The following is a 15198-nucleotide window of genomic DNA, read 5'->3' as shown; positions in this document are numbered from 1 at the left end:
AACGCGTGTTTTTTTTCCCTGTCTGATTCTCTTCGTATGGCTGACATATCACGCGGTCTCCTCTCTCTCGCTCCGTCTTCCCGCAGTTACCCTCCCGCTGTGATCGCACATTTATTTTGCAGTTCCTTATGTCTCTGACTCAATTTCCACCCAAACCGGGGGTGCGAGGAAACATGTAGTCGGCAGCCTAAATGAAAATGCTACAGCCTTCAATTATGTTATATTTCCCAGATAACATCTGGTAGCGTCAGTCTATTATGAGACCACAGAAATTTACATTTTAACATTTACATTTACAATGACGTAAATTACGAACTTGCTCCAGATAAGCAGTGACAATGAGTTTTTTTTATCACTACTGTGTATTATTTCCGGGCAATTAATTTCAGATAACTTTTGCGGATAAATTCTTTTTTTATCCGTAGACAACGTCCAATGCTCCTCTTCGATCAGATCTCCACGACGATGTCTGACTGGCTCGGATTTCACAGCACATGCTGTAATGCTAAAGTGTAGCATGACTTGATTTTGGCTGGCGTGCTGTGGCCATTTGTGTTAACATACAAGCACTCTATTGAAACTACACAGAGCTGGGTAAGATGCACACAAGTCCACATAAGAACTCTCTCTCTCACACATCCCAGTACTTCTGTTTTGTTCATGTCAGTCTATTTGAGTTAATGATGTCTTCTTTAGTTTGTTTTCTACACCCTGAGGCTACAATACCACTTCCCCAATAATAATAATAAAGAAACAGAATAAGAAACAGAATAGAAATGCCACAGCCATTTGTGTTTGACCCCCCCCCCCCCCCCCCCCCCCCCCCCCGGCCCGGCCCGGCCCATCCTCCCCCCCCAATAGACAGCAACACAACACTTACATCCAAATTATGATCAAAGTGTTCTAGCCTCCAATGGTGCTTCAGGCTGTATTAGTGTGCTGTATACACAATTAAAAACAGGAAGCACTTCTCTCCCTGAAACTCTCATGAGATAGCTGACTAATGTGATAGGACTAACACACACACACACACACACCAGTTCGTAAGGCACTACAGACCCACTCCTATTGAGAGAACGCCAGCCCTGTTTTCCACACATTAGCCACAAGGGCCGTAAAAACCGCTCAAATATCAGCGCTAAATTTCGGGCACGAAAACAGCAATAAAACACCTCCCAATTGCGCTGCCCGCTTTCAAATTAAAGTGATGAATTCGCATGAAATGGCTGAAAAAAACCCACTAATGAGGTTGAAAGATTGTGCAGTGCAATGAAGATACCTTTTTTGTTTTACCTCTGGGTCAGAATCTGCATATTGTGGAGACTGTGAAATGGAGTCTCCAGTCTCTGTATAACCCTACCCCATGGTGACTGGGGTTCAGTCACATGACACTATGGAGTCACATGACACTATGAAGTTTCTATGCTTTCCCTCAGCCCGAATAAAGAGGAAAACATACACAAGGAGAGCAGGCTGCCCCCTCTGTTAAAAAATATTTTACTCACATGAGACCCAACACATAACAGGACTGGCAGTTTTAGAGATCATTTTCTGAAAGACATCACACAATCTTTCCACAGACATAAACCATAATCAGAGAAAAGACGGGAACCCCTAAATATATATTAGCAAACACAGAACAGTAATTCCCCCCCTAACGTTCACCAATAAGCGCCCTGCACATTACACAACGCTGCCCGTCTTCTCACAGAAAACAAAGTCGACGCCGTCGTCTTTTCTTAATGGTAAATGGACTGCATTTATATAGCGCTTTTATCCAAAGCGCTTTACAATTGATGCCTCTCATTCGCCAGAGCAGTTAGGGGTTAGGTGTCTTGCTCAGGGACACTTCAACACGCCCAGGCTGGGGTTTGAACCGGCAACCCTCCGACTGCCAGACAATCGAAGGCAAGGACAATGGCTCTTACCTCCTGAGCCATGTCGGCCTCTTTTCTTAGCGGAACGGAGTTAAGGCCTCGTTCACGGCATGCAAGAGTCAATTACAATTAAGAGAAAAAAAGGAAAAGTGTATCAACACGCCGAGCGTAAACGTATCGGAGATAACCGTCAGTCACCCTTTTTCTCATCGCGGAACAGGGTAAGGAATGCGCCCCGATTGTTTTGTGCCGTCTTAAGGAGGCCCATTATGATAATGCCAACCTTCTGCAACTGGTGAAACGCAGAGATGCAGATTTTAATGGATTTGACTAAATGTATTTTTTTCATTCCCCCCCCTCCCCCCCCCATTAATTACTGTAATTAAATACTCAGCCTCAATCCTCAAACAGGATTAGAGCATAATACTTTCAAAATGTAGGACAATTGGCCTGACACGATATTTTGAGAGCTTTTTTTTTTTGCTGTGTAGTGTTTCTTTAATAAGAATAAATTAGAAACAACATCAGCCTGAGAATACATGAAAGCGAGCTTTCATTTCGAACGCGAGAGCTCTCCAGCGCGCTCTACGAATAGTACTGAGGGGAAGCCGGCGGGTCACTCAAAACAAGGGGCACCTTCGCCACACGAGTGGAACCTTCGTTTATTAATGCTGTCATCCTCCTCTTCACTCCTTCATCCAGCACAACACAGTTACATATCAGGGCAAACCTATGAAACATTAAGGTCGGAAGTCACATTGTTCCAACTGTTTTATATAAGTGGCACTGTCATTTCGCCATTCGCCATACTAACTTACAGTAGCTAGAATTGAGCCAAACACCATTACTTCTTAATAGTTACAGCCCTGCATTAGATTAAGAAAGCTCTATGTGTTTTTCCACTCGATAGGACAAGATACTATATATGAGCACATCAGCCTTACTCAAGAGCCAATGCCGTAAACGGTTCACCTTTGAAGAGATTTAAATTGCGATGTGCTCAAAGTAGGCCAGCTCAGGCTAATCTTCCACATGAGGGGATGTGAATGCGAGGCTTGATGACGCCGAATTCCAATTCCGTTCTGACTGTCGGGCGACTTTTCTCCGACAGCGCACCTCGTTTCTGCCTCGGAGACGTATCTCTGCTTTAGTTTAATTTGGGGAGGTGGGGGTGGGGGGACAGGGAAGGACGACTGTGGTTCTGACTGCACCGGCGGTCTTAATGATATAGAGACTGACTGAAGGTCCACCCGTGCAGAACTGCCTGCTCAAATTGAAGGGACTACCCTGTTCTTTACCCAATGGGACACAGAACTGGGGAGGAACATATAACAACAACAACAACAACAACAACAACAACAACAACAAAACTACTCCTGCCTGTAGACATGCTTTTTTTTTTTGCCAATTTTCTCAGAGAGCCATCAAAATATTCAGGGACGTAAATAGCTTTAGACTGTTCATTTAAGCTCTCCTGCTGAGTCTTCTTTCCCTCTGTAATTAATTCCATGGCCATTTTTATCTTTTATGGGCTGAAGAGGGAGTGGTTGCATTTGAAAAATATATATAAAGACATCACATAAATACACGACTGACCTGTCACACTTCAGTGTTAATTTTAGCAAATTTTGGTTTAGTTTTAGTTAACTTATCATTAAATTGCATTGTAGTTTTAGCCAAATTTTGGTCATTAGGATACTCTTTATTTTTAGTCTAGGTTTAGTCAACAAAAACTAAAGTGGTTCTCGTAGACAAAAATTAGTTTTAGTCTAATTCCAATATAAACATGTTGACAAAAACATCATTAACACTCACATATAAAGAGTCATTTATACTCTTAAAGACAGCACTGTTCAATGCATCTACAATCTCCCAAAAGGGTAATAACGTCAACAGAAAAACAGAAAAGTGACAAAAAGATCCATGACTTCAGTTGTGCTGGCTAGTATATTGATGCAATGCTACCAAGCACATATTAATATTCAAAATAACACGAATAATTTGATTACAAAAGACTACACATAACTGGTTTGTTTTTTTTAGGAGCTCTGGTAAATCTCAGACAGAGATTGGAGGTGGAAAGTTAAACGGTGAGTTTTGAATATTAATAACTGAAATAACAGGCAGTTCTGAGGCTCTCCGCACATCCAGCGTCGCGGCATTTGATACAATCAATAGACTCCCACACGCTCACTGCTAAAACCTCGGCCCTCCTCAGCACTAAAACACATCTGTTGTGCAACATAAAGGAAGGCAAGGAAAATTAGCAGTGGAAGAGAAGTTAATGAGCCTGTTTTACACCCTTTTTTTCCTCAAAAAAAATAAAAAAATAAAAAATAAATAAATAAATAAAAATAAATAAATAAAACGTTTCTTAACGCCAACGTGTGCACACATTTGTGATTGCCTGCTGCAGAACCTTCTAGAAAAAAAAACAAGAAAAAAAAAAAAAAAACACTAGTGATAATTAAACTTCCCACACAATTTCAGTGTAGCAATTTCATCTGAAATTACAACGGGACGAGATTAAACCAAAAGCACACGGTGCCAAATACAAACAACTCCAATGTTATTTTTCTCACAGGAATAGCATATGTATTACTTTTAGAGAGTAAACTTAAACTTTGGTAAAGAAAGGCATTTTAACTGGGGCTAGTGCATCGCAGTTGCACCACATGACATAGACCTGTTATAACCAGCAACAGTTTATCACAACTGAATACAAATGTCATAACACTTATAATGCGTACAAAACAGATTTATTTTAAAAGCTGTTATAAAACGATGACTGCATACATTATGAGAGCGTTTTCTGGGCAATGTCAGTATCTGGCATAAGGTATGACACACTGTCATGAAAGGTGAATACCATGCTTACGACGGCATGACATAGACCGCACAACGGGCAGTTAACGTGAAGTTACCAGTCAGCAATGATATCCGCAAGTACCACTCCACTGCATTTTAAACATGTAGATGCAGGCACAGGCTAGGAGCCGTAGCGTGCGGACGTGAGTCTGTGCTGTGGTCGCGCTCTTCCGATACCCTGACTAGGGCAGTGCAGAACCACGTGGCACTGCTGAGAAACTCGACGTGAAGCCAGGCAGCAGATGGCTCCAGAGGCTACCCAAGACCCAGAGAGGCACCGTAACTAAAGATAATCCGGAGAACAGACCGCAGCCAGGATAGGAGACCCAGAGCAGCGACTTTCCTATTAGAATTCATAATAGAGCCAGGGAGGGAAAACTACCAAAGAAACGCATAAACAACAGACCCGCAATCTTTCAAATTTTCCCCTTTTTCAATTTACTGCATTACTGCCAGGGAACGTGACTCGAAACTTTGGCGAATATAATGTTGTTTTGGGAAAGGCGAATGTTTGGGAAAAAAAACACCGCACACCTCATCACGAAAACGAAAGGCGAAACAGCTCGGGCGTGAGCGGATAACAGCGCACTGGAAGCTGAAAGAATCGCGCGGTCAGGTGATGCGATTTTATTCCCACAATCAACCGAAAGCGACCTTTGAAGTTAATTAATTGCATGAGTAACTCATTAAGACTAATGCAGAATTTCATGCATTAATTTAACTACATTGTCCCCGCCACATCTATCATAATTTGAAAAGCCAGCGAGTGTGACAGAGAGTGAGCTGGCTGAGACATGGGTCTGCATAAGTATCTGACGGTACGGGCTCCGGTGAAACGGAAAACAAATTAAACATGTGATATTCTCCCCGGCTTCAGTTATCAAACGCAACCCTTAATGCGCCAGGTCTGTACGTCACCCCCCCCCCCCCCCCCCCTTTTCAGAGATCTGCGTTCGTCTTCCTGAATCTGCTAACTCGCAAATGGCTTACAGGCGTCGACCCACCTAAACCAACCCCTTAATAACCACTGAGTGAGTCAGTCCCCTCCCCGCCCCCCACCCCCCTGCCCCCCCCCCCCCCCCCGGCATCAAGACTAATGTGTCTCTGTGGACGAAGCTCAGCTCAGCTCAGCTCAAACCCGCTTCAGAGAACCTTCCGGAAAAAAAGAAAAGAAAAAAAACGGCTCCGGCTGCGACTGAAAACTTGCGTTTTTTCAAAACAACTTTTCCTCAGATGGCGTCTTTGCGTGCGACACCTTTCCCCCATGACTCCGTCTGAAGGAGGCGACGGCGGCAGCGGCGGCGTCGGGAGGAACCAAACAGCCCGCCGTCGGTAAAAAAAAAAAAAAAAAAAAAGCGTCAAAACCTCCTTCGCAGGAGCTGCGGCGGGACGGCGCGCGTCGCTCGGAGACGCGGGAGAGCGGGAAAACGTGACGCGAGCGAAATGTGACTCGACAGCCTCGCGCGCGGAACGCTTCCCCCCCCGCCGTCACAGCCCCCCCGGGGAACAGGTAGCACCACGGCGAGCCCACACCAGGCACGCTGTCACTGCGCCGCGCCGCAGGAAGCTCACCTCCCGAGGGTCACGTCAGGTCTGCTTTACCGCCAGCTTTAAGTAAGAGGGACGACTAAAACCACCGACCCCCGCCATCAGATAAAACGCTGATTCCTGTATGGGACCGCGCCTCATTTACCGCGCTAATTATCCTTCTTTTCCCCTAAAACCGCTCCAGCTTCTCAGCCCAGGACGACAGAAGTTGCATTTTGAGCGATTCGTTTGGTTCCTCCATTTGAACATTTTTTCACTTTTCTTTTTAAAGCCATTGCCCGGGGAACTAACTTTTATTATAAGCGCTGCATTGTTCACACTTTTTAGATTGCTTGGTGATTCTATACGAAAGAATTGATTAAAAGGTGCGACCAGCGCTCCTCACTTGTTAACCGTTTCCTGGCCTTCTGATCAGAGTCAGTGAGAATTATACTTACTGTAACACATATGCTGTAATACATATTCTTAACAAGGAAAAAAAAGAAAAAGGTTACCTAAAGCAAATGTCAATACAGCACTTGTACTGCACAGTCACAGTCTTGCTTTACTGTACTGGTTTGTAAGTATTATTGAAGCTCTGGGGCACACTGAATCCATTACAGGCAGAATCCATTTTGGGAAATTACGGAAAGTTTAAAGGATCCGGATACTTCACCTTGCAGCGTTTCCCATTCTTTTTGGGCTGGGTAAAACGCAAATGCAAACACAACCGCACATGCAAAATGTCAGCTAACAGCACAGGAACAGCACAGCGCAGACGCTCTGCTCTGAGGCACAGTGTTTCGGGAGTAACGGTGGGCCCTGACTTCGCGGCCGTCACGCACGCGTAAACCTCCCTCTGTGCACCGCCGGTCCCCTCCCACCCCCCCACCCCCCACCCCGCCACACCACAGGCACAAAGCCCCCCTCATCTTCTATACACACAAGAGGAGCGGATGAAATCCATCAATTTAAATAAGGTTTAATAGCACTATTACTAATATTAAAGACGGGCGGCCCAGAACACAACTCCCATGGCAGGCTCTGTCAGCTTTAGGCACCACTGTCTGCCGCACACACACACACACACACACACAGGCACACACACACACACACACACACACACACACACACACACACACACACACACACACACAGAGAGCAAGTAAGGGGGGGAGAGAGACAGTGAGTAAGAGGGAGAGAGAGAGAGAGCTAGTAAGAGGGGGAGAGAGAGAGTGAGTAAGAGGGAGAGGGAGAGAGAGAGAGAGCGACAGAGAGAGAGAGAAGCAAAGAGAAGAATAGGAATCTGAACACAGGGGGAGAGGATGTTATATAAGATTTCTGCCGCTGATTAAGAAGCCAGCGGGAGCAGATGGATTCTTTTCCACTGCTTGAGGAGTCCCTCCACAGTGCAGGAGAACCCTGTCCCCCTGCCGCCCGAATTCTACACAGCAGTTCCTGTGCTTTTCCCTTTTTTCTTTTTTACTGTCAGCCACACACTGCAAACACAAGATTACAGCCAGCCCCATCACTCCAAATGAGCTTCTTTTTTTTTTTTCAATCACAGATTCTGGAGTCCATGTTTCAAACGGTCTGGGGGGGGGCAACACGGAGGCCGTAATTCTTCCTGGATTTATTTCCGACTTCCGCTCTTATTTGCTTTAATGAAGTAAAAATCATTAAACGCCGTCCGTCGTAGCGAAACTTCCCAGGGAGCTTGTGAATGACAGCTCAGGACTGTACTTGCGTCCCTCGTGGAAAAGCTTGACTGTGCTTTAACCAATGAGCACCCTACAGAAAATTTGCTGAGTCGGGCTAAATACGTGAAAACGAAAATCTGAACGAAAACACTGTGCATTTTAGTATAACTGCTCATTTTGGTTAAGAGGCAAAGAGAATGGGAAGACAAATGTACGAATGTTCAGGAATAATGATCATCCAGAGTCCTACTGCATTAACAGAAGTTTGGAGTGACTGTGATAGTATTTATAGCTGAAAGTTTCCTCTTAGCTATCAGATCGAGGTGCAATGAGATTATTCTGCAAATCTGCCATCATATATTTCAAGGAAATACAAACAGAAAAGAGCTGAACATGTAGAAAACCAGAATGCCGTCTCGTGGTTTCACAGCAGGTTCTCAAATCAAATCGTTTGTTGAGAGCACACATTTACCTACGGCTGGAAAACACCCTGCAAATGAACAAAAAGGCAGCCCGTGCGTGCAAAGGTTATACAAAAAAAACAACAACTCATGATTAGCGAAGATTACCGAAGGTCACAGGGAGGCCAAAAATGTATTTGTGCGCCGAGAAGGAAGACACGAAATTGTTGCCGGGGAGTCCATTTCTCAATATTTAGCCCGCCCACGGGCAGACAGCACTCCAGCTGGCGTTCTCAGCGAAAATAGAAAGTTCTAGAGGAAAGAGACCTCTAGCAGCGGGAGGGGAAGTGATGTCGCCCATCTCTGTGTTTTCCAGACCCGGTCTTCAGGCCACTTCCTGTACAGCGATCTAATTCCGGCAGAGCTCTCGGGTTCGATCGACCGCGTCGATTCTCGCCGGCTACTGTAAACCCCGTCGGTTCGCCGCGCGGGAAATGCGCCGCACGGTTGCTAAGCAGCGCGTGCAAATTCACAGACGTGCCCTTTAGCCAATTAGCAACGTCAATTAGCATTCGGCTTAATTAAGATTCATTTGTTGTTCCGCGAGCCGAGGAATTGATTGAACACCCAATTAAAGATCGCTAAGATCTATGTGCCAAGCCCATTAAAGGACCAGACGCTAACGAAAACATGTTGGCTAAACACCTGCGACTGGAGCTGCGCGTCGGTGCGAACACGCGCCCGTCGATGCGCTTCTCTCTCGATCTGACAGACAACTGCGAGGAAATTAACATCAAGCGCTGCCAATGCCAGATCAGTTCACCAGCACAATCAAACCTGACCTTAATTAATCGCGTGCGCACCCCCAGGACCGAGGGGAAGGGGGGCCGGAGGGGTGGGGGGGGGGGAACAAAAGGCTCTCCTGTCCTCACATTACAAACTCGGCGAGGTCAGCGATGGAACTTTTCAAAGGCTCCATTTTCTGATTAAATTAAACTGACACCACAAGCACTCTTTCTGTCTCTCTCTCTGTATCTCTCTATCTCTCTCTATCTCTCTCTCTTTTTCTATGTGTGTGTGTGTGTGTGTGTGTATATATATATACATATATATATATATATATATATACGTAGGTATATATGCCTGTATGTCTGTTTGTGTCTCACGTTTTTGACATGACTGCTGTAATTCTCTTCCGCACAGTGCGGGGGCGCTGTAGAATTACACGCAGCTCGCCACAGACAGGGAGTGGGCTACTTGAGCGGGCTGACAGGCGGGCGCAGCATAGGGATGGCGGTGTCCTGACACCGCCGCGACCCCTTGACCTCCACCACTCAGAACACCACCACTGTGCTTACCGTGTGTGAGGGTCGGGACAGAGAGGGAAGGAGAAATAGAGAGAGAGAGAAAACAGAGACAGAGAGGCAGAGAGAGACCGAGGCTATTATTTTATTTCCTGCCAATAAAGTATTCTGACTTTGAATTTGATTTTGAGATAGAGAGAAAGAGACTTTGATTCCCCTTTAGTGGAACATCACTGTCAATGCATTACACAAGAACAAAAGAACAAGCAAAAAGAAAAAAAACATCAATACGCACAATATCAAACCAAAAACAACATCAAAAAGGAAAAAATAAACAAACCTTAGTCACAAATCATCAACACAATTCTTTTGACGAACCTCACCCCTGCCCCCCCATCATAGCAATGTGAGAGAGAGAGAGAGAGAGAGAGCGAGAGAGACAGAGAGAGAGAGAGCGAGAGAGACAGAGAGAGAGAGAGCGAGAGAGAGAGACAGAGAGAGAGAGAGAGCGAGAGAGAGAGACAGAGCGAGAGAAATAGAGAGAGAGACAGAGAGAGAGAGAGAGAGACAGAGAGAGATAGAGAGAGCGAGAGAGACAGAGAGAGAGAGAGAGAGCGAGAGAGAGACAGAGAGAGAGAAATAGAGAGAGAGAGAGAGAGAGAGAGAGAGAGAGAGAGACAGACAGAGAGAGAGAGACAGACAGATTTAGAGACAGAGAGAGAGATATAATCAGCTCTTACTCACTCATATACTGTCAGCTCCACACACTGGCTCTGCAGGTACATGAATTCTTTATCGGCTCCGTAGTCAGTGGACAGGGTCTCCTCCAGGTCCCTAAAAGGCAAAGGGCTGTGTGAGATTTTTCATTTATTTCCTCTTTTTTTACCCCCCCAGAACCGAACGGAAGCGATAAAGGTCACGGCCAGCAAAACTGAAGTATTAATGCAGTGTTTTCACACCTCTGTCTCACAGATTACCGCTGCACGCGAAACGCAAAGCAGCCTGGAGCTCAGCGGCGCCGCGAGGAAGAGCCGCCGCCGAGACACGCTGGAGCCGCTAACGTCCGCTAGCGTCCACAGGTGAACCTCACCTCTAAACCACGGCCCCACCCAGAGAGCTGAACCACACCTCTCAAACACGGCCCCATCTGAACAGGGGAACCACACCTCGAAACCTCAGCCTCACCCAGAGAGGTGAACCACACCTCTAAACCCCACCTGGACAGGGGAACCTCACCTCTAAACCTCAGCCCCACCTGGACAGGTGAACCTCACCTCTCAACCTCGGCCTCCAACATAATATCCGCGATCTCGCCGGACCACCCTGCTCATCCGCGCTTCCGTGAGCGAGCTGCAGATCCTCCACAGTTTTACCGGCTTATTACGGGCTCAGTGAAAAATGATTAGTATTATTTTTTGGGAGCCGTAAGAGGCTGTAGAGACCGACTCGCAGCACCGCACACGGCTCGGTGGGTCTTATTGGTATGCGGTGTCACAAATTACCTAACCCCGCCAGAGCGCCTTCCTCATTAATCCCGAATAAGAGCAGAAATACTCCTCTCCAGCAGAGCCGTTCATTAACATATTTATGATGCGGAAATGCTAATGAGCTCGACGAGAGGCCGGCTCTGGAAGAGCGGAGTCGGGCGGGGCCTTCGCGGTCGGGGTGGCTCAGCGGTCCCGGGGGGCGGGGCTAACGGGTCAGAGCAGGCCGGGACGCTCGGCCTGAGCGTGGGTCGGAACCCCTGCTGTGACTGCCTGGGGAGACCTGTTCACATAGGTGTGGGGTAAAGACACACACACACAAGCACGCACACACACACACTCGCACACACTCACACGCACACACACACAAACTCACACTCACTCACACATGCGTACACACACACGCCGTTCACTTCAGGCTTTTTGTGGCTTCAAGTTCCAACTGACACAAAGAAAGAAAAAAGTACTAATAATTTAAAGCCCAAATCTGCACACAGCTGTACTCGCCCACGCTGGCTAGGGAGAGACCTCCTTTAGCCGGAGCGGGGGAGTCCAGCCCCCCCGGCCGAGAGGACAAGTGGAGGATAACTCTCGAGGTAATTCGGCAGGGGAGTCCGGACCCCCGCGCCAAACACAGAGCCGGGGGCGTCCGGACTCACGCCGGGGCCTAGTCATTCCACCAGGGACTTCCTCACCGAACTCCCCTGTAACGAGCGCTCTGCTCGCCCCCCCCCAGGACAGGGCACCGACCGGGCCCCTCTCCTAACCCCACATACGAGCGCCCAGCTCGCCCCCCCCAGGACAGGGCACCGACCGGGCCCCTCTCCTAACCCCACACATTGGGGCTCTGCTCGCCTCCCCAGGACAGGGCACCGACCGGGCCCCTCTCCTAACCCCACACATTGGGGCTCTGCTCGCCTCCCCAGGACAGGGCACCGACCGGGCCCCTCTCCTAACCTCACATACGAGCGCCCAGCTCGCCCCCCCCAGGACAGGGCACCGACCGGGCCCCTCTCCTAACCCCACACATGAGCGGTCTTAACAGAAGGCCGTTCGCTTCCCGAGACTGTAAATAATTACCCAGGCATTGTTTCCCCGACGCCGGCTAAATTTAGACTCCTGCTGGCACAGAACGGACAGGGAGCCCGAGGAGAGAACAGAAAATACAGTCTGACTGTAAACATGCCCGCCGCGCTCATGAATATGCAAAAACACCCACCGAAAACAAACAACGGACGCCGGTACAGGACCTGCAAGACCGCGCTGCGGCCTACAAGGTGCCGATGAACCAGTTCGGAACGAAGCACCACCTGGATGCCACGTCATTGTAATGGAAAGAAGCCGAATACATATATGCTATAACGTAGGATCACAGAGTCATGGACGGACTAGTCAACCAAATTGGGAATGAAACTAGACACAGTGAACAGAACTTCACCTTATCAAACTCTTTACTATTGCTGAATGCAAAATTACGAGCATTAAACTAAAATGGGTCACACATTCAAAAACAGAAATAGTAATGAAATTAGATGACTGAGCGTGTTTTTAGTTCTGCAAAAGAACATGCAATTAAGTCAACGTTGCTAGATATAAAAATGGCAAAAGAAAAACAGTTTGTACAAGAGTCAAAAGCCTTCAGGCTGCAGAAAAGGAGATAGATGTGTCGTTTAAAAAATGAATCAATGCTATAATGAAATTCTGATTACTGCTGTTGGATTATACTGTACTAACTTAAACCAAGCATTACCGCAACAATAAAAGAATAATTTAAAAAAAACATAAAACATAAAGCAAAACAAAATAAAAAACAGAAGGGAACTGAAATTCAAGCGTTACGATTCCAAGTTTAAAAGGACGGGGTTTCTTAAAAACGTGAGCGCTTTCGCATCGAAGTCGCCGTGCCGAACGACCTTCGTTCCCGGCTGCGTGGATGACTCCGGAAGCTCCGCCGCGTGGTGGACATTTCCATAAAAAGTGACCCTCTGGAGCGCAGCAGGCAAGTGGCAGCGCTGTGTTTTATTCATTAAAATCCACCTCGGGTACCTGGGCGCAAACTCATTAGTGTGCAGACCCGCGTCGCGGCTGCTCGGCGGACGGGGCTATTTTAAGGGCTCGTTATATACGCCACGCTCCGGTACATGCATCGGCAAAGCCACCGTGCCACTCAATAGGGTACGGGGAGAGAGGGAGAAAAGAGAGAGAGAGAGAGAGACGGAGGGAGGGAGGAAGGAAGGGAGGATGGGAGACAGAGCGAAGAGAGAGACAGAGGGAGGGAGGATGGGAGACAGAGAACAGAGAGAGCTGAGAGAGGGAGAGAGAAAGAGGAATAATAATAATAATTCACCAGGACTTTTCATTCCGCGGTGTTTCTGAATATAAACACAAGCAGGCCGGCTCTGCGTGCGGCAGACACAGGCAGGAGGTCTCACCTGATCTCCATCCGCACGGTGTCGTACGCCTCCTCCATTTTCTTCAAGTCGGCGGAACCTGGGGAGGCGGAACACAGACGGGGTCAGAGGTCGCGGCAGAGAGACTCAGGAGGGCCCGCGGGCTGGAGAAATGGCCGCCGACTCGTGGTGAAGACTGAGGAGGAGACGGCGGGGGCCAGTTCTGCGCTTGGTCACAGAGCCATAATGGCCGCTGTGGCCGCTGGCTCCATAGGGCCACTCCCACTGGCTCCATAGGGCCACTCCCGCTGGCTCCATAGGGCCACTCCCGCTGGCTCCATAGGGGCCACTCCCGCTGGCTCCATAGGGCCACTCCCGCTGGCCGATGGAGCGTCTGTGGAGATCTGCGAGTGAGCAGTGGGGTCTGCGCATGGACACGGCTGAATACAGAGAGAATTCATGGGTTGTCTGTGGTCTGTGGTGTGTGTCTGTGTCTCTATGTTTGCGTCTGCATGGGGAACTCCCAAGTCCACTACCGGGAGGGGGGGGGGGGGGGGCTTACCACCTTTGGATGCACACAGGGATACTGCTTATGCCCCCCCCCCACCCCCACGACAAACACTCAAACGTTCATCTCCATTAGGCAGTGGTGCCAAAATTGCTAAGAATATATGAATGTGTGTTCGTGTGTGTTTGTGTGTGTATGCATGTGAGTATGTGTACGTGAGTGTGTGTGTGTGTTTGTGTGAGTATGCATGTGAGTATGTGTACGTGAGTGTGTGTGTGTGTTTGTGTGAGTATGCATGTGAGTATGTGTACGTGAGTGTGTGTGTGTGTTTGTGTGAGTATGCATGTGAGTATGTGTACGTGAGTGTGTGTGTGCGTTGCAGGTGTCTGTGGCATTAGCACAGCCCTCTTAAGGCTTAATTAGACACTTGTTTCCTGATTCGGGAGCCAGGGAATGGTGAGAAATCCATTTTGTAAACACGGAGAGGAGGAGAGAGAGGGGGGACTTCAGGAGCGAGTGTGTTTGGGGACCGCCAGTTCCCCTCGATTTCTCCTCAGATAACACATTCTATAAAACACAATCGCCGACGCCACCGCGCATCTCAGCCCTCAGAAGCAGCAGACTCAGGAGTTCGTAGGTCGTCCTCGGGGAGAAGCAGCGGGGACGTCGAGCGTCGCGTTTCTCTCGTCTGTCATGCCTTTGCGTCGGCAGGCACTAGGACCGTGCGAGCCAGCGGCGGACAGACAGCAGGAAGTCCACTGAGGACAGTAAAGGGTGTGTTCCTGTAACAGCCAGTTATGCTCACGGTAAAGCCCTCCATGTCTGCGATTTCACCGCATGATTGTATCTCGCTAAAAGACTGCACACAGGCTTCAGTGGCAGTCATTGCTACAAGGCCCATTCCTTCATTTCTATAGATGAGAAAAATTCACTAACACTGCTAACAGTCTGCATTTTTCACCCCGTTTGTGTAAACGGAAAAAGATGGTAACAAACTAAGCACTATTATCGTGGTTTTTCCTGAAACACCGAAACGGCCATTTTACACCACCTTCATGGACTACAGAGACAGGAGATATCTGAATTCAATGCGGCTGGTCTAATACTCTACCTTAGAACCCCCTTCCCCCCTCGCACCC

General features: G+C 48.0%; 1 protein-coding gene across 1 annotated transcript in view; it reads right to left on the bottom strand.

Annotated features, from left to right (window-relative positions):
- Window positions 1-15198, bottom strand: part of LOC118232300 (glucosidase 2 subunit beta-like) — a 116355-nt gene that overhangs the window by 27001 nt on the left and 74156 nt on the right. Inside the window, exons 11-12 of the mRNA XM_035427182.1 lie at window positions 13594-13651; window positions 10422-10511 (exon numbers count right to left, since the gene is read on the bottom strand). Coding sequence (XP_035283073.1) covers window positions 10422-10511; window positions 13594-13651 — 148 coding nt within the window. The remainder of the gene's footprint in view (window positions 1-10421; window positions 10512-13593; window positions 13652-15198) is intronic.

The sequence above is a fragment of the Anguilla anguilla genome, chromosome 7 (assembly GCF_013347855.1).
Source record: "Anguilla anguilla isolate fAngAng1 chromosome 7, fAngAng1.pri, whole genome shotgun sequence".
In the NCBI taxonomy this organism is placed as follows: Eukaryota; Metazoa; Chordata; class Actinopteri; order Anguilliformes; family Anguillidae; genus Anguilla; species Anguilla anguilla.
The sequence above is the reverse complement of the archived record's forward strand: the minus strand, read 5'-3'. Positions and strand labels throughout refer to the sequence as shown.